Source organism: Andrena cerasifolii, chromosome 8 (genome assembly GCF_050908995.1).
Source record: "Andrena cerasifolii isolate SP2316 chromosome 8, iyAndCera1_principal, whole genome shotgun sequence".
NCBI lineage: Eukaryota > Metazoa > Arthropoda > Insecta > Hymenoptera > Andrenidae > Andrena > Andrena cerasifolii.
The window spans coordinates 926,247-950,952 of record NC_135125.1 but is presented as its reverse complement, the minus strand read 5'-3'; the positions used below and the strand labels follow the sequence as shown (position 1 = coordinate 950,952).

The window sequence follows — 24,706 nt, the reverse complement described above, 5'->3', positions numbered from 1 at the left end:
TCAGATGAAAAGTTCTCTGCAACAGCTGGGTTACGTCTGACCGTTCCGCTCGCTTACGGTTTCCCCCATCCCGCTCCCGCCGTGGCGCTCCTGGGTTAGAAACCCTCTAGTTATACTACTTACTTCCGGGTGAGTCCGGATGCTTTTTCTCAGATAATTGCATTGGACAAAGATTTGTTATCACAATGCAAAAAGAATTGGTTTCGAATTCGTTCGGATGAAAGTTTTATAGCTAATTTAGCTAGAAATGACAAACGAGAGTTGAAGCGTTTCACGTACGCCTGTACGGTCGCATTTCCGTGTTAACAGGTATGAGACTCATACCGTGAAATACAAGTAAACCCTTTCTCAAAGAAACCATAGAAATGATTCTTTCTAGTGACTAGGACTGGTCCTTGGATACACAAGATTCATGTTCCCATGATGAAGAGGACGTAGCTGAAGTGTTTTCCTACGCGACAAGGAACCGTTGACATCATCATCTGATTGATCATCGATTTATTTTATTGTGACACAAATATATTTTTTAAGATCAATAAAGTATTTTTCTTTTTCATTAAACAACAAAAAATAATGTTGGCCAATTTTCTGAAATTATTGACACCATATTGGACCTGTCATTTTGAATTTTGAAGTTTTGACTTTAGATTGAAAATCAGCGACCCCAAAAACGCTTATAAACCAAGTTTGAACAAATTCTAAAACATCTAGAACTTTGGCCAGCTTTTGATTCCACTGTGCTGCGACCACAGCGAGATCCATCGCCATAGTGGGACAGAATCCCAAGAAATAGGGACACAAGTCGAAATCCAAATGTTATGGGATTACGTTTTTTTTTTTACATATTTCTTGTAAATTAATAATATGAGCTCCTAAAAAAGACATAAATATCATGGCGGCTACTTCTGATCTGTGTGTAAACACGTGTCAAAGTTTGTATGTTTTTATGTTTTCGATAAGCAGTAGCAAATAATTAGCTACATATAGTTTCTTCCCATTAGAAACCCATAGAAAAAATATCAGCAATTAGTATCGGCTTTTTACTTAGCTACATTCCGGGATCTTCCAAGCAAATTTCTTTATATCCCTGCAATTGCGAAAAAAAGATTTGGCAATATTTGCCAATCACGAAGTAATTACCTGTATTCTATGTCGCACAGTAGTGCTGAATCCCAAGAAATAGGGAAAAAATTCAACATCCCATTTTTGGCACTCAAATACCGAACATTTTGAAATAAATTCATAAAGGAAGAGTTAACATATAACTCATACGTAGGTTTGACATTATTTAAAAAAACAACGTTAATTCATCAATACTTAACGTCAATAATTCCAATGAAACTAAAAGAATTTCATAAATATACCATGGAAATAAACTCTACTGTTTCGCTATTTTTATTAATAATTCGATTCTGAAGGGTGGGCAACTAAAACTTTGGGTGAACAAACGCAAACTTATAGTGGACAATAATAAACCACTTAAAAAGAAGTGGAAAATGTTCATAGTTCGTGGTTGTGCTGATGACGAATTTTCTTAATTTGGTCATAACTTTTATTTCAAGGGTGGACAAACGAAAATTTTGGGTGAACAAACGTGGACAGATAGATCGTGTGCAATCATTTCCCACTCACAAATCATGAAAACATTTTCATGGGTGTGCTGGTGAAATGGTACAGCCGGTTAAGATGGTCAAATGTGCCCTTAAACCAAATTCAACTCGCGATGAGTCATTCGAAAGCTTATAAAAAGAGAACCATTTGTACTGAGTTTCAACTTTATATCTCGAACCGGGGGTAGTAAAGGGTAAAATAGAAAATCAGGTTTTTGCCGAATTTCTACTATACTAGCGAATGAAAATTTTTTAAAAAAATCAGATGCATTTCTGTTATTGGGGCACATATTAGGGAATCGTTTCAGATTTTTAAATTGAAAAACCAAGCTGTGAAAAATAAAAAAAACTCAAAAAAATTATGAAAAATGCCGGTTGTGTAACGAAGCAGTTGCAGAACTATAATTATATTTTTACCTTAGGTACGTATCATTGTTACTATTATCCTGATTTTTTTTCAGATTTTTCAATTTGGTGCGCCGCAGTTAAAAAAATTAAAAACCCATTTTTTCTCCGTTTTTTCCGTGTCAGAGTAACTTATTGGTCGAACTTTCGTACATACTTTATGGAATAAGTATTTTATGCTATCTGCATTGTCTTCACATACAGCAAAACAGCATAGGAATTAAATGAACTAAAGATACTATGCCATTTGAGTCTAAAATATCTTACATATTTTCAATGGCGTTGATGGCGCAACGGTAAAGTGTCGGAGAGGTAAACCGCTGAAAACTTTTTGAACGCAGGTTCGAGCCTAGGAATTTCTACGTCCCACGGGTCATTTCTTTTTCACATTAATTATGTATTTCTCGATAACTAAGGTTGAAGCTAGATATATTGGCCGGTGAATTCGTTTTCGCGAGCAGCGGTCGAGGAGACATCAACCACCACCATCTGACGATCGTGGATTTGTCAGTTGGAGTTGCGTGGCCCCGAAGGATATGATGGAATAACGTGAACGCTGCTCGGCTCCGCCTGTAACGTAGCTGTGTGGCTGTTGTTTATTCTTAACGTAATAGTTGTGTGCGTTACGAAGTTATGCGTAGACAAAAGCGAGATGAAACTGTCGAGAAAGAATCAATTTTTTGACCAATAAAGATCCTGATTTTTGGGGGCTAACGCACACCTATTCTGATATGTGTATTTCTACGCTGAGAGCTCGGTTTGGCTTACGCGCCAGAAGCTTGGCACTATCCCCACTACTTCTGGCTCACTCTTGTTCTGCGAAGGCGAGAGCGAGATGGAAAGAAAGCGAGTCAGAAAACGTTGAGAAAAGGAGCACCGAGGCAGGCAAACTTTGTGGTGGGAGAATACCCCTCACGAAACTCACCGGCCAATATATCTGATACCGACCTTAGTGTTTGACTGTCTTCGACGGTCCTCGAGACTTCATACAACAATAGACCCTTTTTTCAAGTGCTCGAAAGGCGACTGCGACCCGCGTCGTTGCCAGCCGCACATTGGAACGGCCACCTTTAATCCTTTCGCTACGACGGTCCTATTCGGTGCAACGCTCCTGCTGAACGAGATACCGCGCCAAAAATGTACACATTGCGCGCGGACAGTCTTCAGCATTCGGGGCTACATGATACCCCTAAACAACGCCGCTTTGACAATGTTCAGAACGTAAACAAAGTATGGACAGAGCTATATTTTCCTAATGACATAAGATCGAAACTGCAACTCCAGAGTAAACCTACAGAGTTTTGTGGCGAGCGACTATAGTTGCATATCGTGTGTACACAGCGTCTTGCGGAAAGCGATTACAGTCGTCCGAATGGTTTAAGAAGGACCACCCACTCTTCCAAGACTTTCCGAATCACAACTATTCTTGACTAACCGCGTGGTCCCGCCTGCACCGTCCTCCCTACAAATTCGAAACAGATCCCTTATCTCTTGAGTATAAGCACACGCTGGAATAACAAAACAAATACGCGCGCGGACGTATGCGCTGCGAGAGAAGGTGGGCCGTAAGGGGGAGATATTACTATGAAGAGGTGGAAGCTTCGCGTCTGCAAAGAATGCGTGTCTGGTTGGTCAGAATACAGGGTGTAACAAAACTATTTCCGTTCCTTGAGAAGGCTGATTTGTGGGGTGATTGGAAGCAACTTTTTCCTTAGCGAAAATATTATCCGAAACTTCGTTAACGAGATACTAACAAAAAACCCCGACCAATCAGAGCGCGAGCTCTCTGCCCGAGCTCCCGCGCTGCGAGTACGAACAAGCAAGTCGACATGCATCGAAGGAAATTGCGTAAAATGGCAAATGAAAAAGACGTAACAAATAAAATGGAACATTTTCTCATTGTTTGTTTGTCATTTAAAGTGACTAATGAATAATGGATAAATGAATGAAAATCATGTATAAGGTACTATTGCGATTTGTTTCGTTCGCGTTCTGTGTTACGCGGCGGACTTTGTTGCAAGGGATTGGGTGGAGCGAGCGGGCGATTCCCTTTGGCTCTGTGACATGTCAGCTTTTGGGTAGTTCACCTTCTTCCCATCTCGCAATAGTAAAAAGACAAATACACAGTTTTTTATTAGAAAAATCGAAAATAAGAAGACAAATTTAAGTACGGAAATTTGGAGAATTATCTCCGGAAATAAGCCAAAGCCTGCATTAAATGTACAAAATAATAATCACCAATAAAGTAACTAAATCTTACCCTTTCGGAAATTCACCTGCAGCTTGAAAACCTGTGCCACTAACAAGGGGACCTTCAGGACTTGCAAACACAGAAATTGTTTACACTTAGTGTACGTGAAGGTCTTTACTCCGACTTTAATTTCCCAAAGCAATAAGGTGCGCTCCCCCCCCCCCCAAATTCGAGAAAATCGACTTTGAAAAATGTCTAGTTCCCTTATATACATTTGATAGAAAACAATGACCAAGGAGCAGCGTGGATCAGTGCGTAGCGCTCCCGACTAGTAAGCGTGAAAACTCTGTAAACACGAGGATAGTAAGAAATTAACGAAAAACATTCAATTTGGTTTGAGAAAGAAACATAATACAGTACAGCAGCTTGTTAGAATTGTAAATGATATTAGATATAACTACAATATGAATAAGGTGACTGTATTACTACTGTTAGACATTCAAAAGGCTTTTGATAAAGTATGGATTGACGGATTAATCTATAAGATGATACAACAGCACATACAAATACACATTAATATATTAGAAAAATACTACAAACTTTGAAAAATAACGTTAAATCCTAACAAAACGGAAGTTATAGTCCCTACTAGAAAGATTAGAGACATTAAAATATTCGCACCCATTAAAGTCTTTAAGGGAAGAGGACACTGAAATTTTGAAGTCCGAAAATATTTGAGACATGCGGAATTCCTCTTAAGGGAAGGAAGTAGGTTTAAAGTAAAGCCCTTATGCCACTCTGAACTCAGTTTTAATCATTACTTTTCATAGAATTTACATTACGTTACAAAAATCAAGCATAAATTCAAAAATGTTCTTGCACAAAGTGTGTGATGCCACAGCTTCCAGTTTTTGCAGCAAAGAAGGGTCCATAGTAAAGTAAAAAATTGTGTATCGAGAAGTTTCTACGTCTTTTACTTTTTAAGCTAAAAATTATTGAATTTATTAAATGTAAAAAATGCAAAATTTGAAGGAAATTTTGAGGAAAATCAAGCACAGCGCAAAGAGTTTTGCAGATTTCTTCATGATGATACACAATTTTTTAGATCTCATGTTACTCTTGAAGCATGCCAAGCTGAAAAAGAATCAGACCAACAGTTTTGCGCAAGGAACATTAAATATATTTAAAAAGTAAGTTTTGGAGTAAATGCATTTTAAATCTAAAGAGTAAATTCCAGACCATTTTTCCTTTTTGTATAGTCTAAAATCCACCTGGTTGATACACATCCTCATCAATCTTGTGTCTCTTCCTCTCAGCAGCAATTTTCTTTGTGTTTTGTTTCTTCCTAAAGCGCTTTCTTGTAGTGGATTGCTGTTGTGCACTGCAGGTTTCTCTTTTGTTGTCTCTGTCTCTAGCTATACTTATAGCTATTTCAGATACAACTTCCCCAGCTGTTTGTTTCCTCACTGTCAATGAGCCTACACAACCCATATTAAATTCTGAAACAGCACATGTCACAGCTACTTCAAGCCTTGCCTTCAATACAAATGTTGTCTTCGGGCAGAATCTCCACACTTTTGCATGGAGAGATTCATTTGCATTTTGAGTGCCTCCCTTGCAGCACCGTGCCATCAAATTTTCATTTGACAGTCTTTCGTATAGGGGTTTCACTATGGTGGCGACATCTTCAGACAGCTTGAGTGACATGTGTATGTGGCTCATTGGTTTTTGTCTAGTAGTTTTTACTCGATTATAAAAACACCACGATTCCTTGCGCTTAGGACATCTGGCATGGTTAGGTTTGCTGTCTGTAGAGCTACAGTGATCTAAAGTAGCCATCACAGCATCTTCCATGGCCTTTACATTTGGCATATTCTTTACAATAGCATTCCTCTAACATTAGAAGTAAATTTTGCAACCTGACAGAAAGTATCAAATTGATAAAATATATGTTTTCTGCAATCGCTTTATAACCTGTATTATGTTGTCAATTTGTCAATGGTAGATTCCTTGAGTGTGCCTTCACCTTTGCCACCAAGTATTACTTTTTTGGCTCGCCACTCTTTGACAATATTTCTAAGGCCATTACCCATGCGCTTCGCAATGTGGTTTACACATTCTTCTTTCCGGATATCAATGTCAGGACCGTACACTTGCAAACTTTGTGGATAGGTATGGGTCTTTGCATCGCCATCTGATAACATTGTGGTGTATCGCATGTTACAATGTTCGATGGATCTCTTCCACATTGCTTCAGCAGCTGCGATCTCCATCCTTCCGGAGGATCCTTCAAAATTTACCTAAAAGAATCAATGCGTGCATATACATAATACATGCAAATACATATTTTTCTTTTTTTATGGATATATCAAAATAATATCCACACACAAAACTTACCTGACATTCTCCTATTTCCACATGCATGTTCTTCCATTCGACAAATTCTGGTGAATCTGCTTCGAATTCAGTTGTTCGTATCGCGCACATGTGGCAATACTTTGACATCACTTTGTAATCCACAACGAATCCTGTCATTATGTCTATGACAAAGGCGATGCCATGGAGCGAAGTATGTCCTCTCTTGTGCCATGATCCATCGAATGACATCTGCGTATCGAGCACTTCAGTTTCATCAACAATGTGCACGTTTCCCACAACTTGGCACGACTTCCGGAGAATACTTTCCTTGAATTCTTTATTAATTGCTTGAATTTTTTCAAGGTGTGTTTTCCATGTTGTTGATGAAAGCACATTGATACCGGTTTCCATTCCAAATCGTTTCATTGCAGCGTAACCAGCTCCCACAGAGACAAAAGCATCCACCATTTTCCTATTTATCAAGAAAGGTGGTCTTTTTGTGCTTTCATCGGTGCTTATTCTGGGGCTGGTGTAAGTTTGCCAAATAATTTCCTCACAATTACTACATCTTGCAGTCAATTTTCTTGTGAATCCCTATATGTAAAGTGACCAGATTTCCAAATTCAGAATTCAGGATGATTGGTCAAGGAGGGATAAAGAACTTTTTTTATAAATACAGAAATATGTGTAAGGAATTTTCTATAGAAAACTAATCGGGGCAGAGTAACATTGTAATAATAAATGGGAAAAAATGTTTATAATTCGGAACAAAACGGGACAAAATGAAAATGAAAAGGGTGAAAATTTGGGACTATTCCGATATGTTTGAGAAGGATGGTCACTTTGCCTGTACGTCACTATCCAGAACAATCATTTTTGAGTGGGAAACACTGCAAGTCCAGTTTTTTTATCAACTTTTGAATTGTAGAGCTGTGCACTATATAAAATTTATTCTGCACTTCAGAAACAGGTTTTTCTTCATTATTTCTGAAGTATTCCAGTTTCTTAGTACTAGTCGCTTTCTCTTTCCATTATCGAAATGAGCATTAGATGAAGAATCACCTATTGCAGGCTCATTTCTCTTCAATTTAGCAGCTACCGCCGCTTGTTTTGCTAAACGAATAGCACGCTTCACTCTAGTCTTACTCTTGCGACATTTTCGGCTAATGAGATCCATTTCACTCGTTTTATACAAGCTAATTTCACTGCACCGTAAAATCTCACTGTATATTCTCACGTAAACCGGAGTTTTGTAAGATTTAAAAAAATATGGTGTCTAGCGCCCGGAGTGTCTGACCTCTGTCGGCAACCACTGACCCTTTTGGGCCCGCTTAGAGAGTTACCTACTGTAAGTACATGGCTGAGTTATTGCCCGCGTTACAAATAGCACAGACGAGGTATAGAATAGACCTATCACCTTATGGGACTTCGTGTCGCCACCCAATCTGTGTTACCGACCCATAATTTGAGGACTGAATTTAGCGACCTCTGATCGTGAACAACGGCCAACTCAAGAACTACTCTGAAATGCGTTGAAATACTTAAATATGGGTGCGTGCTTGTATACGTGTGACTTGTTTAGAGTGAGAGTTTAACATAGAGGGCGAGCTTTCGCTAAGCTATGCTTTGGCTCGGTTTGTCAACGACTCACGCCGGATTTCTTTCTGAAAAACTATTTCGGGGATCAGGAGCCTATATGGCGCTGAAATATGGCACTTTTTGAGAGCTTATACAAGCTATAAATTGCAAGATGAAATTGATTTTTGATGGATTCAAAAAGAGAGCTTCATTACTTGGTTTAAAAAATTTATTGAATTCTCCAATCCGTCACCTCAGAAGCCCGTGCTTTTACTGCTGGATGGACATGCGTCTCATACCAAAAGCATAGAACTACTTCGTCTTGCATAAGAAAATAATGTTATTCTGTTATGTTTCCCTCCCCACTGCACTCATCGGTTGCAGCCACTGGATGTGTCACTTATGGCGCCAATAAGTGTTTATTATGAACAAGAGGTGCGGAAATGGCTAATTCAACATCCTGGAATATGCGTAACAATTTACGAGGTAGCGAAATTATTCGTGACAGCATTTTCAAGAGCCGCCCTAATGCAGACAGCTATTGAAGGATTTAAGAAAACTGGAATATTTCCATTTAATAGAGAAGTCTTCCCCGATTATATGTTTGCTCCATCACAGACTACTGATAGGCCTGTTGACCACAGTCGACCTTCAGCCTCCAGAAACTATAGTGCCCCGTTCACGTGTGAGGAAGGTAAACCATCAACCTCCAGAGACTATAGTGCCCCATTCACGTGTGAGGAAGGTGAACCATCAACCTCCAGAGACTATAGTGCCCCGTTCACGTGTGAGGAAGGTGAACCTTCAACCTCCAGGGACTATAGTGCCCGGACTTCATCATTTTCATGCACACCTACAATACTAATGCCTATTCCTCAGGAAGAAAGTAGGACAGAGAAAAAAACCAGCAGAAGAAGGGGCAAAACTGTGATATTAACTTCATCTACCTATATGCAAGAGCTGGAACTCCAAAGCAACTTGAATAAAAACAAGAAAATGATAAAGCCGAAAATAGTAAAAAAAGACAGCCGTTACCAGAAAAAAAGGGAAATCACCTTTAAAAAAGAAACCTGAAAAGAATGTAGTCTCAGAGAAATCTCTTACGGACCGATGCATATTTTGTAATGAACTCTTTGTTCAGTCCACACAAGAAGAAAGTTGGATACAATGCATCACATGTAAAGGGTGGGCCCATGAGGCCTGCACCAGTACTGAAAAGGAAGATGATACATTTGTATGTGATTTTTGTTCATAAAATAATAAACAAACCGTATTAATCTATCCGTCTTTTACGATATTATATTTATATTTAATTATTTTCCGTAATTTTCATGTTATCTAATAAAATATTTTCTCTTATATGTATAATATATATTTTTGTTATATTTTATTTGCAATAGTTATACCTAAAACATATATTTATAGATTTTAACATAAATGAATACATTTTAAATCATAAAAATAAAGATTTTGTACGTTTACACGGTCTTCGAGTGGGTGTTCCGTCTTACCCCACCATTTGAGCAAGGTGAAGATTTCAATACCTCCGGTAAATTTCATTTTCCGTCATTCCCAAAGATTTTTCATAACAATGACTTTGGTTTTCTTATAGTCTAAGGTCCACTGAAGACTCCTGTTGAAGTCTCGTGTCTTTTTCTCCTCCCGATTTTAAGTTATCACCCTCCAAAGTTAAGCGTTCCGTTTTACCCCACCTTCCCCTACTTTTGTGCAACATATTCATACCGCGTCGGAGGCAGTGTTTGACGGTTTGTGCAAAGAAGCTGTCAAACAAGAACAGGAAGAAAATAAAAAAAATGGAAGATGTGAAACTAATCTCAAAGTTTCTGGCGATGGATCCTAGAAAAAACACGAATTCACGTCACTTTATGGAGAAACCACGCTATAGGCTAGTACAGTGGAGAAGTCATTAACCTCATTGTAAAAGGGAGTTACTGTCAAGCATGTACGTACGCGAAAGCGACCAAAACTGAGACAGAATTTGAAGAATGGTTTGAAGATCATGAAGAAGATTGTGCTGCAAATCACAGCGGCTCCGCGGGAAAAATGGAGGTAGATTCTATGAAAGAGATGTTTTGGAGCTTCGAAGAAAAGTTTCAAGTCAAATACGGAAATTATATTGGTGACGGAGACTCGGAAACGTACAAATCCATTGTAGATTTGAACCCCTATAGCAAGTATTTACATGTTATCAAAACTGAATGAATAGGCCATGTTGAAAAGGTAAATTAACAGATACCTGTTTGGGAATGCATTAGTTCCATTTACTGTCGCACTTACTCTCGTCGCAGCACCTCTCCTTAGGAGAGCGATGCGGATTGACGATCGATCCACCAATCAGCGATGCGAATCTACGATCGATCCTCCAATCAGCCACTAGATGGGGTTCTAGATTGTTCGAGACGACGCTCTAACGGAAGCACGCTCATTTCACGTTCTAGTCACTCTCGTTTTCTCAGCACACGGTTATCTTATGTAATCGACACGCATCGCTCACTCTCAAGTGCAATCCGTGTGTTAAATACTCACAAAGCTCAATCAAGTGTCAACTCATGCGTCCTGAATTAATATAATTGTAAGGGACGCCGCGTGGTCGCAGATCCACGCGGATACATTTCGCGTTCTCTCACTTTCAGCAGTCAATCATTGCTATCAATAATATGCGTGTAAGGCTGCTGTAGATTTCCGTTCAACTAGTGAAACTGAACGCCACGAGGCTCGTCCCACGTGGTGATCAGTCTCTTTTCACCATCAGTGAGGGGTAGAATTTACGACTCTACCTCAGCATCATCGCTCAGAGTACTCTCAATTGTGTTTTAAATAAAGTGACGGAGGTACAACTCACCGCAACCACTGCCGTTCTTTCACGCAACTCATAACCTCAACCGCGAACCACGTACCCGCTCTCCCATCAACTTTCGCAACCCAAACAGATACCCTTATAAAAAAATGAACCAAGTATTACGGTTTAGCTATTCGCAGGAATATTGGCTCGATTGATAACATGGAAAAAGCTATAATGGCTACATATAATCATTTATACTCGACAAAAAAGAAACCTATTCGCGACAACTGTCCGGCGGGAGTTGATAGCTGATGCATGTGACGCGTCGCTGAGGCTGCAGGTGATAAAAATAAATTTAACCACCCACCTCCTCTTCATCCAGACGACCAAAAGAATATATTTCATATTTACAAAGATTTAGCAAACAGAGGTCTGCTCGAGAGGTGCTTAGGTGGGCACACACAAAACCCCAATGAAAGATTTAATGCTACTATATGGCGATTAGCTTCGAAACATCTTCACACAGGCGTAAAACTTATTGAAATCGCTGCATTTATAGCTGCTGGGATCTTCAACAATGGATATCAGGCAGTATTGACAATTATGAATGCGTTGGAGATAAAAGTTGGCCAGCATTGTAAATTTTACACCAATTCGTACAACAACGTGTAATTGATCAGGCAGGGGAGTCGCAGCTTGAGCAACGCAAAAGAGCCTCGTACAGCTCGTAGACTGCAACAAATCGAGGAGAATGAATTTTACGAAGAAACAGAAGGTCAATTATACGGGCCTGGAATCGCAGAGTAGCGTCAGAGAGAGGTAAGTTACGAAAACATCGACTTTTCTGAACCGAAAACTTTAAACGCGTTTTTCTCGAAACCACGGTTTTCAAACTGGCGGGCAGCATAACTTAACAAATATTTTATTAATCGTGCTGTCCTAATACATACATATACATAATTGAATTTCCCACCGGGCGTGGCTACTTGATTTATGATATTAATTATTAAAACTATGTTTATTGCATATTTAAGGGGTCATTCTACTTTCATCAGCTGAAAAATTAAGCTATTTGTAAAAAAATTCTCAGTAAATACAATCTATAATGAAATAAATCTCCTTGATATTTATTAAACTACTCTTATTATACAAAATTTTTTTTTTTTAAATTTTTGCAATATGTTTCAATTTTTTTACAGTGTAAATATGGCACCTAAAAAAAGAGGTATGTTCACGGTGGAGGTGATTTCCCGACTCAGGCTTATCTGAAACAAAAAATTCCAAATATTCTTAATCTGTATAAGTGTTACTATAACCCCTAGCTCAATTAACAATTTTTGTGGAGAAATAACCGAGATTTTTCTCATGAAACATCCGAGAAAACATCCTTTTGGGTATTTTGTCAAACTTTTTTTCAAACCGGCGCTATCTTACTTTTCAACAAAAATTGTTAATTGAAGTAGGGGCAGGCTATAGCGACACTACTACAGATTGAAAATCTTTTGGAATTTTTTGTTTCGAATAAGCCTGAGTCGGGAAATCACCTACACCGTGAACATACCTCTTTTTTAGGTGCCATATTGACACTGTAAAAAAACAGTTAAAACATATTGCAATTTTTTAAAAAAATTTCTTTGTATAATATAAGAGTAGCTTAACAAATACCTAAAAGATTTATTTCATTATATGTTGTATTTACTGAAAAAATATCTTTAAGAAAAGCTTAATTTTTCGGCGGTTCAAAGTATGTAGAATGATCCCTTAAGACAAAAATTTTATACAAAAACGCTTTTTTTCAGAGACCCGTATTATTATTAATTTTACACTTTTTTAGCTGATTTCGGTTCTCCCGACGCAAAACGTGACTAAACAGATAAATCTGTTTAATTTATTACTCCAGGACAAAACCCAAGCCTTACACTGCACGCCGATTAACCTCATCAATGCCGAGACCATGGAGAGCAACCATAATAACTCCCCCAAAAAAGGAAATATTGAAATGAATTTTGGTTTCCTGCTATTTTGAAATGTAAACAAATATATACAAAAAGTTACAGAAAGATTCATCGAGCATTTATATCCTAAAGAAATCTCCGAAAATTACCTTATTCTTAGTGGTTTGCTTGAGTTTCCCCCCTTAAGCGATATTTTACAGTTAGTTCCATTTATATGCATAAGGAAATCATTTGTAACTTCATAATGTATAGTATTATTAAGCTGAGTATAAACGAATTTTGTAAAAAGACTAATAATGTCATAAACGATAAACATATAAAAAATGATCATTGATTTCAGTACAAGGACTATATTTTATTCTATTTCTTTTCCATTCGAAAGAATTGAATCACATGGAGGGGTTTTTAGTTGTCCGCCTCCGATTGCTTTGATTTTTGGTAATAACCGACTTACAGGACTGAAAAATAGTAAACACGTGTATTTGTATTTTGACCCGCTTGCATATTTAGAGGGTCAAACCACTCCTCACAGTTCATAAGAAGAGATGGTGTTCCACCTCCGATTACTTTAGTTTTCAGATATGTTTTAAAGGACCGAAACAAATATAGTCTTCCCCGGATTACCGAGAAAGATTCGGAACCAGGGAGTTCTCCATAAACCGAGGCAGGGAAAATAGTTAACACCAAATAAACTGACTCTTGTTAGGGCCTTCGCCCGAACCGTCTGACAAGAAGGTTGAACGATGTAAACCGAGAGTGAGTAAAATAGCGCACCAGCGGGAGACCCTCGGCCGACGGCGAATTGAGTCATTCAGTATTGAATATGAAAATTTTGATATTACTGATTACAGCTTGATGAAATTATTACCGATGGATTGGTGAGTTTATGTCAACGAAAATGAGTCCAAACACGAAGCAATTCGGTCTATTTTTATTATGAAAACACGATTAGAATTCCAGTTCCCCGATTTAAGGGGAAAAGCACGCTTCTCGTGATTAGTCTTTTAGTCTTTTACTCTCGACAGCGGCGGGGGGAGCATAACGGCACGTGCCGCGGGTCCCAAGCGTCACTCAGGCCATGCGGCCAGCGAGTGTACAGACATTACCGGAGGCAGTTGTTCCCCCAGTGCTTTAACGCAATCGTACCTCTTTCCCCTGCACTACCATGGGATCGAAGGGCTCCGGCGGAAATGCACCTCTCTTCTTCTGCACTGCCACGGAGTCGGGAGGCCTCCCTATTATAGAATGTACGACTTGCCACCGGCCGCGAGGGCCGCACCGAACTTCCCTGCACGGTCCGGGAAGATGGGCCTCCTCAAATGAAGGAAATGGCTTTGGATGGCCGCCTCCTCATGGGTACGCATTAACCCCTTAGCCTACCGTTTAAATTCCAACTGCCGGCACCAAATCAGCAGCAGCGGTGAGCCACGCGTCGAGCCATTTCACGGGTCGGCACAGCATCCGAAGTTGTCAATCGCACATGTCTTAGCCCCGTTACGCAGTTGCAACAAAGTAAATACATGTGTATGCGGCCAGGAATAACTGAGTTGAAAAGACATCGGCGAAACGTTCAGTCGTCGTAGAGGATTGCTCACGAGGCGTGCCCTTGACCTTTGTTGTTTACGTTGCGCCCAATCGACGTACCACGAGTCTCACTCGTGCTTTCCATCTTTGGCCCGATCGAGAGACCACGAGTCTCACTCGATGTTGTAGGCCAAGGGGTTAACCCGTTAAGGTTCTACCCTGTTTCACGGGTACATCCACTTTTTATAGGCCCCGGCCAGCTTGCGGACAGACCGTACTCGCGGGGGTGGTCGTTTTCGAGGGCGGGCGATCCCTACCTAAACACACTTTGGTGTGCCAGAGTGTTGTGCGTTGCGCTAACACGCCCTCTCGGACCAGAGATACCAGCCTGCTCCCAATTGTAACCGCGGCTTTTCGAAATGTGTCTCGACGCCGCTCTACCAGACCTCCTATTCACCCTGTAAGCTCGATTTTCTTCGTCGTCCTGGACGGAGCGCCGGTTTCCCTCCTCCTTGCTTGCGACACGCTTTCGCGCGGCCCCGGCGATTCCGCGGGACCCTGACGGCGGCGGTCGTTGCTTTTCTTGCCCTAATGCTCTTTCTCGTTATTTTGCCCGAAGGCCATGCTGGCTCCGTCGAGCCCCCGTGGGGCTCGTCCTTGTCGACCTCCGGTGTATTCGTCCCTCGGTGCGTTCTCCGGGTGGGCTTGCCTGCGGGACGGGTCGTGGGTGGAAACGGGAGGAGTGTCCCATCAAGGTCGGTGTTACCCCCGCGCGGTGGTGGGATGCTCCCGAGACGAGAGTGTCCCCCCGCTGTGGGCCAAGGGTCCCTCCGCCTGTGAGACCGTCGACTGGGTCTCAGTCAACTTCATGCTCTCCAGACTAAGGTGCCCATGCCGTCCGTGGGCGCCACGGTCTGTGTATTGTCCCATGGCACGGCCAGACCCGCGACTGCTTTCCTCTGGATCCTTTTTCATTACCTTGACTGCGTTGAATCCTCTCGTCGCTGCCGTTCGCAGATGAATACGGTGTGCGAGGTCCCCGTCCGGGCACGGGCGAGAGGTGTTACCCGTAGAAGGCGTTGACCGTCCATTCCCCGGCACCTCCCCCCTCCCCCCATGCTAGTATGCTTATCCTTCTCCAAATCAGGGCCTGGACATCCGTGGGCGCCACGGTCCGTGTTAAGGTCTGCACGCACATATCCGTTCCGTGTCAGTTCCGTGGTCGTAAAAGGTATCGGGTGCTTATTTTGGAATGGAGCAACGCACACTTGTCAGTTCCGTGAAATTCGACGAACTCTCCGTACCCGCCAGTTCCGAGCCGTCAGGATCGCTATAAAAAAATATCGTTTGCGTGCTTTACAATGGAGCAGCGCACACTTGTCCGTGTCAGGGATGTCAGCAGATACAAGTGTAGAACCCCTATCCGTTCAGTGAAACTAAAATTTGGTTGCCAACGATATTTGGGCATTTGGACTGACGGAGTCCTGAAATCACGGAAAGGTGAAAGGGACGACCTTTTTTTATTACCGTGAAAGGTTCTCGGGTCGAAGCTCTCGCACCACGCGCTTCAGGGATACTAGACCCTAGAGTCATAAAGACAAGGACAGCAATAGGCCACTCAGTAATGAAAATGGGAATTTCTATAATTAATATTAGATCTCCATACGAATACCACCAATGTATTGCTGGAGTTTTTGCAATGAAAATTATACCAAACATGACATAATTCTGATCGTTATTAATGATTGTAATGAAAAGAGTTTTGTATTTGAATTTTGCGTGGTAAGGTATAAGGTATGATCGGATGCATGAATGCTGGGTGTTAGGGAAATGGAGCTGGATGTGCGATTCAAGAGGACGTGCAAACTTTAGAGCTTCTTGACACGGCGATAAATGTATCGCGATACGTGTATGATGCATTCCGATTTTCCATTGATCATTATAGCTTCCAGAGGAAGCGTTCACACGACGATTCTCGTATCGCGATACTGATTTTGTCTACCACGCAAACGTCGGCCGCACGATACTTTTTGTCTGAAGTCGACAGATGAAACGTGGAAACGAGCAAACTCTTCCACGCGGCGTGGGGCAAAACACGTATCGCGATAGGTGTCGATCATTTGTTCTTCAATAAAAAATACCTTCTTGTGCCCCACACATTTTTGGACAAAATATTTCTCTGAAAGAATGAATGAGATTGAAGCGTTATCTATTTGGATTTTACACAAAAGATGTAGTAAAAACCGGGCGAAGAGGAAGCACTGGGTTCATCCCATAAACAGCATTATACATGAAAATGGAACTTTTCATGTATTTTAGGTATTTCATGAACTTTTTAAATCTAAATGATAGTCATACATTTTTTAATTACTTTAGAATGTCTGCCACCTCGCCGCGTGCCGTGTGAAAGAATTCACCCGTTACAACGTTTCATTTGCCAACTTCATACGAAAACTATCATGCGGCCGACGTTTGCGGGATACACAAAATCATTAACACGACACGAGAGTTGTTCTGTGAACGCCTTTATAAACAATGTATAATCAGTATCCACCATACACGTAGCATACGTGTATCGGCATCTGAATGAAATCGTAGGCAGCTCGCGATACATGTATCGCATACATGTATCCCCCTGTGAAAGAGCTCTTCAGTTGCAATGTAATTGCGTAATAAATATACCTATGTACCTTTTGGTAAGTGGAGGTGGTTGGAAAATTTCAAGATCTATTCCGTTTGTATAATAATATTGCCTTTTTATGTTCAATTTTCACTGCTAATATATTTTCATAAACACTTAATGTAAAAGAACCTCTTAAACTTTACAATCTCACCTATGCGCCGTTGTACTAAAAAATCACACGCGATTATTCGCGATGAGCACCAATACACTTGCTGGAGGGACATAGGAACAAAGGGGTAGTTTAAATTGCCAACGGATCCCTTATTGCTAAGAGTATATAAAAATACACGCGTTCGAGTATCAAAACAAAAGGATGCGTGACGTATTGGCTACAAGAAAAGATGGGCCATAGGGGGGAGATATTACTACTATTGCGAGATGAGAAGAAACAAGACTACCCCCAAGCTGAAATGTCACAGGGGCAAGGGGAATCGCCCGCTCGCTCCACCTTATCCCCTCCAAGAAGTCCTACTTTTCGGTTCTTAGCGGCTGTCCATATCCACGGATTGTTGCGATTGGTTTCGTTCGCGTTCTTCGTCACGGGACGAACTGTGTTGGAGGGGATAGGTTGACGCGAGCGGGCGATTCCCCTTGCCTCTATGACATTTCAGCTTGGTGGTAGTCTTATTTCTTCTCATCTCGCAATAGTATGAAGAGGTAGAAACTGCGCGTCTGCAAGGAACGCAGGTCCGATTGGTCCTAATATAATGACATCCCTATGGCCATCCTTTTCTTACACCCAAGTATCGCGCGCCCTTCTGTTTTGATATTCGCGCGCGTGTATATACTCGAGCGATAAGGGATTTGAAGAGACCCCGCGCGTGCAAACTACCTGTTCCCGAGTCCCTACGCGAAGTGCGTTGGCCCCCGTCGCGAGTTATTGCGTGTAATTTTTTAATACAATAGCGTGTGGATGAGATTGTATAGATTAAAATGTACTTTTACATTAATAATTAGCAGTGGATTGCTGATGTAGAGGAAAGCACCCATTTACAGGAAACCAGATGTTTTACTATGTACCAGCATTGGAGTAAAACTTACTTAAATCCACCTACTTAAGAGATTTTTAAATTTTCATTACAGGCACAGGAAAAAAGTGGAAAAGCGACCTTCATTATTTTCTTCGCTATTCCGACCAATTGCCATTTTTTTCAAAACGACAAAACGCGCCACCTACTTAGGAACCTAATATTTCTAGCTTCTAAAAAAAACTCATTTCGTTTGGACCAATTTTAAAAATGTTATTTTGTTTTGATGGGTGTACGCATACTTTTGTCACCTACTGACTGAAATAACTGTACAGCAGGCTTGCAGAAATGGCTGAATTCAGACTGACCGGGCCAGAGCAGGCCTCCTACACAGTTGTCAGTGAAATTAGGGACACCGCACGGACACGGAACGGACACCGTACGGATACGGAACTGATACGGAACGGATATGTGTGCGCAGACCTTTAGTCTCGCGGCTCGCCCGGACCCAAGGCTGCTTGCGTCTAATAGGTGGGAACGAGCGCGGCAGTGAATCTCGGATAGCACCGTGTGACCCCTCTCTGTGGGACATTACCGCTTTGGGGGGATAGCGTCGACTGCTCGGTACCCCCGCGTATCCTCGTTCTTCATGGGTCATCTTTCGTCGGTCTCTCGGTGACGTTGTAACGAGTTATAACGGTGGGACGTTGATCTTCCCTCACCGTTCGTGCCTGGCGTTGCCCGGCGCGGCCGCGAGATGGCTGCGCGCCGAGCGGTGCTCTCGCTCGCGAAGTTAGCGCGGCAACAGGTATAAGCCAGCGCGGCGGGCCCGTCAGGCAGAGTCTACCACGAGCGTTACAGGCGAATGATCAGAGCTCTCCCAGCGATCTCTTGTGTACTACAAGCTGTATCACTGTGTCTTTTTGTACTCCCCTACCTCCACGGCCCGTAGAGGAACGCAAGTTCGCCGACCTCTAGACGCAAATCGATATCCGCCGCCAATCTTAGGGACAGGCTTCGCCTGCCCCGGAGGGCATTCTATAGTTTCCGTATCTCCCGCGGGTTTTACCCACTGGGCGATCGGGTTCACGACTTCTCGGGCAAGGCCATTGGTGAAGACCACAGCCAGGGCACCAGAACGACCACCCCACCCTCCTTCCTCACTTGCCGACTCGAAGCGATCTTCGCGCCGCGACCGCGTCCGTGACGCGCCCGCAACAGACCAGCGTCGGTCCGATGGGTTGAGGTTAGTACTAAGCCGATACTTTCCTGTTATAGCCAGCACAGACCTGGCCGGGCTCTACTGTATACACAAGGCAATAAACACCACCCGTTCAGCCAATTTACTCGTTTTGTTCACTCGGCCACTCTACCCACCGTCCGGTTAGTAACCGTCTCGGGATACGGTTACAACGTTTATGTCTCATCTTCTGTCCTCTTTGTTCTGAATGTTCTGCTTTTCTCCGCGGTCGTGAGTGCTGCCACTGTCTCCGCTTTTGTTTCTTCTCCCTTCGTCAGTCGCCCATCCTCCTCCTTCCCGCTCGGGGCGACAGCCCCGTCGCCGTTCTCCCCTGGGATCCCACCCACTCCTGGGGATCCCAGGGTCTTCGTTGTGTCCGGGGGGGGAGGGGGGGGGGTCTCGAGGCCCCGGCCGGCGCCTCTGAAGCGTGCCAGGTCGGCGGAAGCTTGCGGTTGAAATCATTTATGCATGTGCGTTTTATCCGGTGCTCTTACCTCGCGATGGTCGGGTCCTATGTCCCCGTGTTCTCTGGTTTTCTCGAGATTAACTCACAAAACTTCTCCTGCAATTATCGAAGTAATTTGGCAATCCTCGTAATACCAAATAGATACTAAACGTCCAGGCGCTTTCTCCTGAAAGCTGCATTTAAGCAATCTTCAGCAAACACTTTACAAATTTAAAGTTGTTGATATTCTCCATTTAATTTCTCTTCTACATTGTTACATAGTGTGTAACGGAAAAAAGTCGGTTTCCAGTGTGTGAATTACAATATTTAGTGAACGTAGTGACGTTCACTAAAAATGGACCGAATTGCTTCGCGTTTGAACTCATTTTCATCGAGAAACTATAAACAAATCCATTGGTAATACTTTCATGAACATTTATCAAAAACATGAACATTTTATTTTTCGGTACTGAGTATTTTACCTGGCCCAATAGTTTTATTTCCCTCGGCAGTAAACGGGCAGCCTACCCGCGACCGCAGGCCCTCGCTCCAGAGTTGGGCAAAATGTAATCTAATTACAAATTATGATTAAAATGTAATTGTGTAATCAATTACACATTATTAATCGTTAAAACAGAAAATAATGTGTAATCAATTACACAATTACATTTGAATCGTAATTTGTAGTTTGTAATTAGATTACATTTTGCCCAACTCTGCTTCCCTCGCAGCGCGGAAGCAAAACTGTGGGGTGGGTAGGTCTTTCCCGATAATCCAGTGGAAAAAAGCATTTCAATAATCCGAGGAAGACTGTGCATGTTTTTTTATTTTGGCCCGTTTGTATACTGATGAGGTGAAACCACCTCTCGAAGTCTCACTCATGATCGCTACATATGTATGTACTGTACCTCTCCCAACCAGTATTTCGGCTTGCCTTTGTTCTCTGCCACTACGAGTGAGAAGTCACGCAACAGCGACAACCTGCATTTATAAATGACGGTCGACACTGCCACAGCGTCGACTATCGAAAAAAGATGGAATAGGTTCCTTGGCATCACTCACTCGCCGCGGCAACTACAAAGGAATGTTGGCTTATTTTCGGGGCAGAAGACGCGGATTCTTTTAGTGACAACACTGTACTATGCTAAGAGATCTCCAAGCTCGTGTCTGTTTCAAAGCAAATATTTGAGAACTCTAGCAGACATTAGTTTCAATGATTTTCAGAAAATATCGGTGCGAGAGTATGCCGACGCCACTCAAGGTGGTGACGTTTTGTTACATCACTGGAACAGTAAAGCGTAGCAGTGGCAGGTAGAAGACGTTTGTGCTTCGCCCGTATTGTAAAATCAATACTTTTTAAATAAAATGCACGTACCTTGTCGAATGCGCAAGGCCTGTGAACGCGAGGCTCCTTCTCCTTCTGTTGTTGATTGCTAGAGGCCTCCATCTCGATCATGACGGCCCTCTGCGTCGCTGGCAGGAGCTGTGGCGATATTGATGGCGGAGGGGGCTGGGGAGCTGGGCCGGAGACGGGTCTACCCGAACTCCATGGGGCTCTGGCCCCATCCCATCACTCCGGTCACCCCCGCACGCCCACTGAAATGTTAAAAAGCATTAGGTCCATTAGTCGGTATGTATTATCAACGGGTGTCAGTTATTGCGCGTTTATAGCTCAGATAAAGCGACATCAATTAGTGTTTGTGTAAATATTGTTATTGAAAAAATTGGGTTATACAATACTGCTCTTTTACAAACATTATAGAAATATATATTCATTTTTCTAGTTCACTTAACATTAAACTGCCTACACATAGGTTGAAATGTTATAGAGTCACCAATATTAATCCACAAACAAAACGATCCAAAGTATGGATGACCAGAAGAACAAATACAGTACTCCCGCACTGTATATAGACGCAAGATAATCCTTCCAATCCCTTTTGCTAAACGGATAAAGAACCGAATGTAACCCCTCAGTTTAAAAAGTATTTTACTTATTCGCGGTAATAAATGCCTCCCAATGGAAACAATAATATTTAATTACGTTCTAGAATAATTTTTGTGTCAAACCTTTAAATTATAGTAATTCTTTGAGACTGAAAATGAGTACTTTCTCTAACTCTATGCTTGTTGCAAGTTTTACAGTTTTCAATTGATTCAGTGATGTTCCTCATTTTTAAATCATAAGCTAAGTCACCATAATCATCAATCATTAATAAACCTTAAATGTACAATATTTGTCATTGTATATTTTGTTACTCGTAATTTCTATATTTCAAAATTACAGAGTTGTACTGATCGAAAGTGTAACGACTGGCACATAGGATGTCAACTTCGGGCAAGTACGACAGCGCACTCTATAGGGGAAAATCCTACAGTACCGGGCAGCGTACAGTACCGGTCAAAGCTAGATCTCGCTTCTAATATTAGTGAACTGCATAATCAATGGAGAAATAAATAAATAATATACTCCTAAGCGTTAACACTACAGTTAGATACTAGATTATATATTAGGGTTCAGCGTGCTTGGCCGCTGGCATGTATGTGTGTGTTTGTTAATGGGTGTGGGTATCGGTTAGATATAAGAATAAGACACGCGCTTGCGCAATAGGTGATCGCGACGCAACACGCAGATGTACAAAGGTAACCGTTATTATCTGGTAAGACACCATCACGAAAGTCTCGCAATTGTACAAACTCAAGCCTCTGTAATTACTTTCAACTATATCATAGTTCAACACTAATTGTAAGCAACGTATTCCGGTGACGTTCTTTTTTCTTCAGTATTATCACAGTTTTAAGATGTTTAACGTTTACTCTGGTTTTCCGTATGACATAAGTTACTTTTCACAGCTGATTTCTTATTTTTCAGGTAATTAAATAATTCTGTCATATTACGTAGACAATTTTTACACTATTAGGTATACATAAATGCCCTGGTTTTTGCAATTAGCTTATGTTTGGAAATGTGATAGTTCCCAACGCCACCACACTCACTTTCACTGCAGCGTTGAATCGTAACGCTCGCGTGCTTGCTGTTATCAGAAATAACACGCATCTTCTCAATCTCAGTCTCACTCACGCAATATCAAAATACTCGTACTCTTTGTGTAATTAACAATCATGTCACATAGCTCAGGTGTCCGCATAAACTCTAACAATTAACATAATTTTGGGGACTCCGCGCGGATTCGTATCACTTTCATTTCACACTCTGTATTCGACCGCTATTATCAATAATATACGAGAGAGTCTGTTGTAGAGCTGAGCTCAATTTCATTAAACTGACGAGGTGTTGCATCTGTTACGTTCAGAACGTGAAAATGTTTCTTTTTAGGCGGGGTATGCATAAACAACGCCTAGCGTTATGGGAAATCCTTCGTTGATCGTAGTCCCGTCTAGTAGTTAATAATAATTTAATAAAACAAGAATCCTTCCTTCGGAGCGTCGTCGCCTCGACATATTGCCGTCCCGCGATAAGGATAAGGCGGTGCTGACGCAGCGGCGTTCTCACCAGAGAGTCGCGCTCGAAAAGACCCAGTGTTTCTCTTGCTGTGCCGAATCCGCTCTGTGTAAGTGGCGGGGATGCGTTTCAACAATGCCTTTCAGCAATGTGGGAGAACCCTCATTGAGAACACCTGTGACCGCCGCGCTAAACATTGTAACACGATCAGTAACGGCTACATCAGGAATGCGCAGATTGGGTTGCTTCGTAGAAAATTGACGGAATTGTATATTCTACATCCGATGCAGGGAACCGCGCCTTCCCACGGTCTCGTCGCACGTTTCGAAGCGGGTATGGATTATTAATTAAGAATTGTTTTTTTTTTCTATTAGATACCTAACACAATTTCTGACAGTCAGCCGACTGTGGGATTCCCCTAGTGAAAAATTGTATATATAAATTTATGAATGATGAGAGAAGGCCCTCAGCATGTGTGATGTCATGGTTTCCCATGCGTACGGATACTCCGTACAGATCGATTATGTATTTGAATCAAGAGTCTGATGCGTGGGCATGAACACTCACATACCGCCTCACTAAGTGGAGGGGCCCATAGTAATGGTTTCGAGCGATAAAATGCAGCGTAAACATTTTCGGCGCGGACCCACTCTGGCCACTGCCGATAACGTGAAGCTGCGACATTCTGTGACGGTAAATCGCGAGGTGCGTGTCATTGGGGTCCGCGAAGTGTTCTGTTGGAAAAAAATAAAAAGTAATTTCAGGGAAGTGTGTTTTCTTTAGGTTGGCATGACTGAAGATGTGCGTGTGTGAAGGTATGAACGAGTTTGAACAGATCGACCGGTATGTTTGATCAGAACGTCTGAGGATTGAGCAAAAGCAAGTAGTGTCTGGGGAAATTATAGCGTGACTGAGAAAATACATTTATATAATTCCGCGTATATATATGTATATACGCGGAATTATATATATAAAAAGGGTGTCCCAAAATTTACGCAAGATTTGAATTTGGCGCCATTTGTGCAGTAAAGTATTGCCAACGAAAAACAAAAGACAGTGTGCTAACTGACAGTTCAGGGTTATTAAAAACATCGAAGTAGTTCGTAAGAATGTTGCTGAGAGTCCAGGGAAATCAATTCGGCACCGTGGTAAAAAATTGGACATTTCGAGGAGCTCTCTACAGCGTATTCTCACGAAAGATTTGCATCTTCATGCTTACAAAGTTCAATTGACTCAAGAACTGAAGCCTACTGACCACGCACAGCGAAGAGAGTTCGTTGAATGGATTATGGAACAACAAGTGGATGTTGATTTTTCGAACAAAATCATCTTCAGCGATGAGGCTCATTTTCATCTTGATGGCTCGGTTAATCGACAAAATTGTCGCATTTGGGGTTCAGAAAATCCACGGATGATTGTTGAGAAACAAATGTATCCACAACGTGTCACTGTTTGGTGCGGATTTTGGGTTAGCGATCCCAAA

At 41.8% G+C, this 24,706-nt stretch overlaps 2 protein-coding genes and 1 pseudogene across 7 annotated transcripts in view; 1 reads left to right on the top strand and 2 right to left on the bottom strand.

Annotated features, from left to right (window-relative positions):
- The window catches only part of LOC143372209 (uncharacterized), a 568,382-nt gene that overhangs the window by 456,135 nt on the left and 87,541 nt on the right, over nucleotides 1-24,706 (bottom strand). For all 6 annotated transcript variants that reach the window (XM_076818223.1, XM_076818224.1, XM_076818225.1 and 3 more), the window contains one exon: nucleotides 21,136-21,356. In XM_076818223.1, coding sequence (XP_076674338.1) covers nucleotides 21,136-21,216 — 81 coding nt within the window. In that variant the 5' untranslated portion in view covers nucleotides 21,217-21,356. The remainder of the gene's footprint in view (nucleotides 1-21,135; nucleotides 21,357-24,706) is intronic.
- Nucleotides 5,357-7,227, bottom strand: LOC143371925 (uncharacterized). Its single transcript, XM_076817579.1, has 3 exons — nucleotides 6,604-7,227; nucleotides 6,181-6,506; nucleotides 5,357-6,097 (listed from the first exon to the last, which is right to left on the bottom strand). The coding sequence occupies exons 1-2, from the start codon at nucleotides 7,030-7,032 to the stop codon at nucleotides 6,186-6,188; spliced, it is 750 nt and encodes a 249-aa protein (XP_076673694.1). The 5' UTR covers nucleotides 7,033-7,227; the 3' UTR covers nucleotides 5,357-6,097; nucleotides 6,181-6,185.
- On the top strand, nucleotides 10,050-11,972 carry LOC143372396 (uncharacterized; annotated as a pseudogene).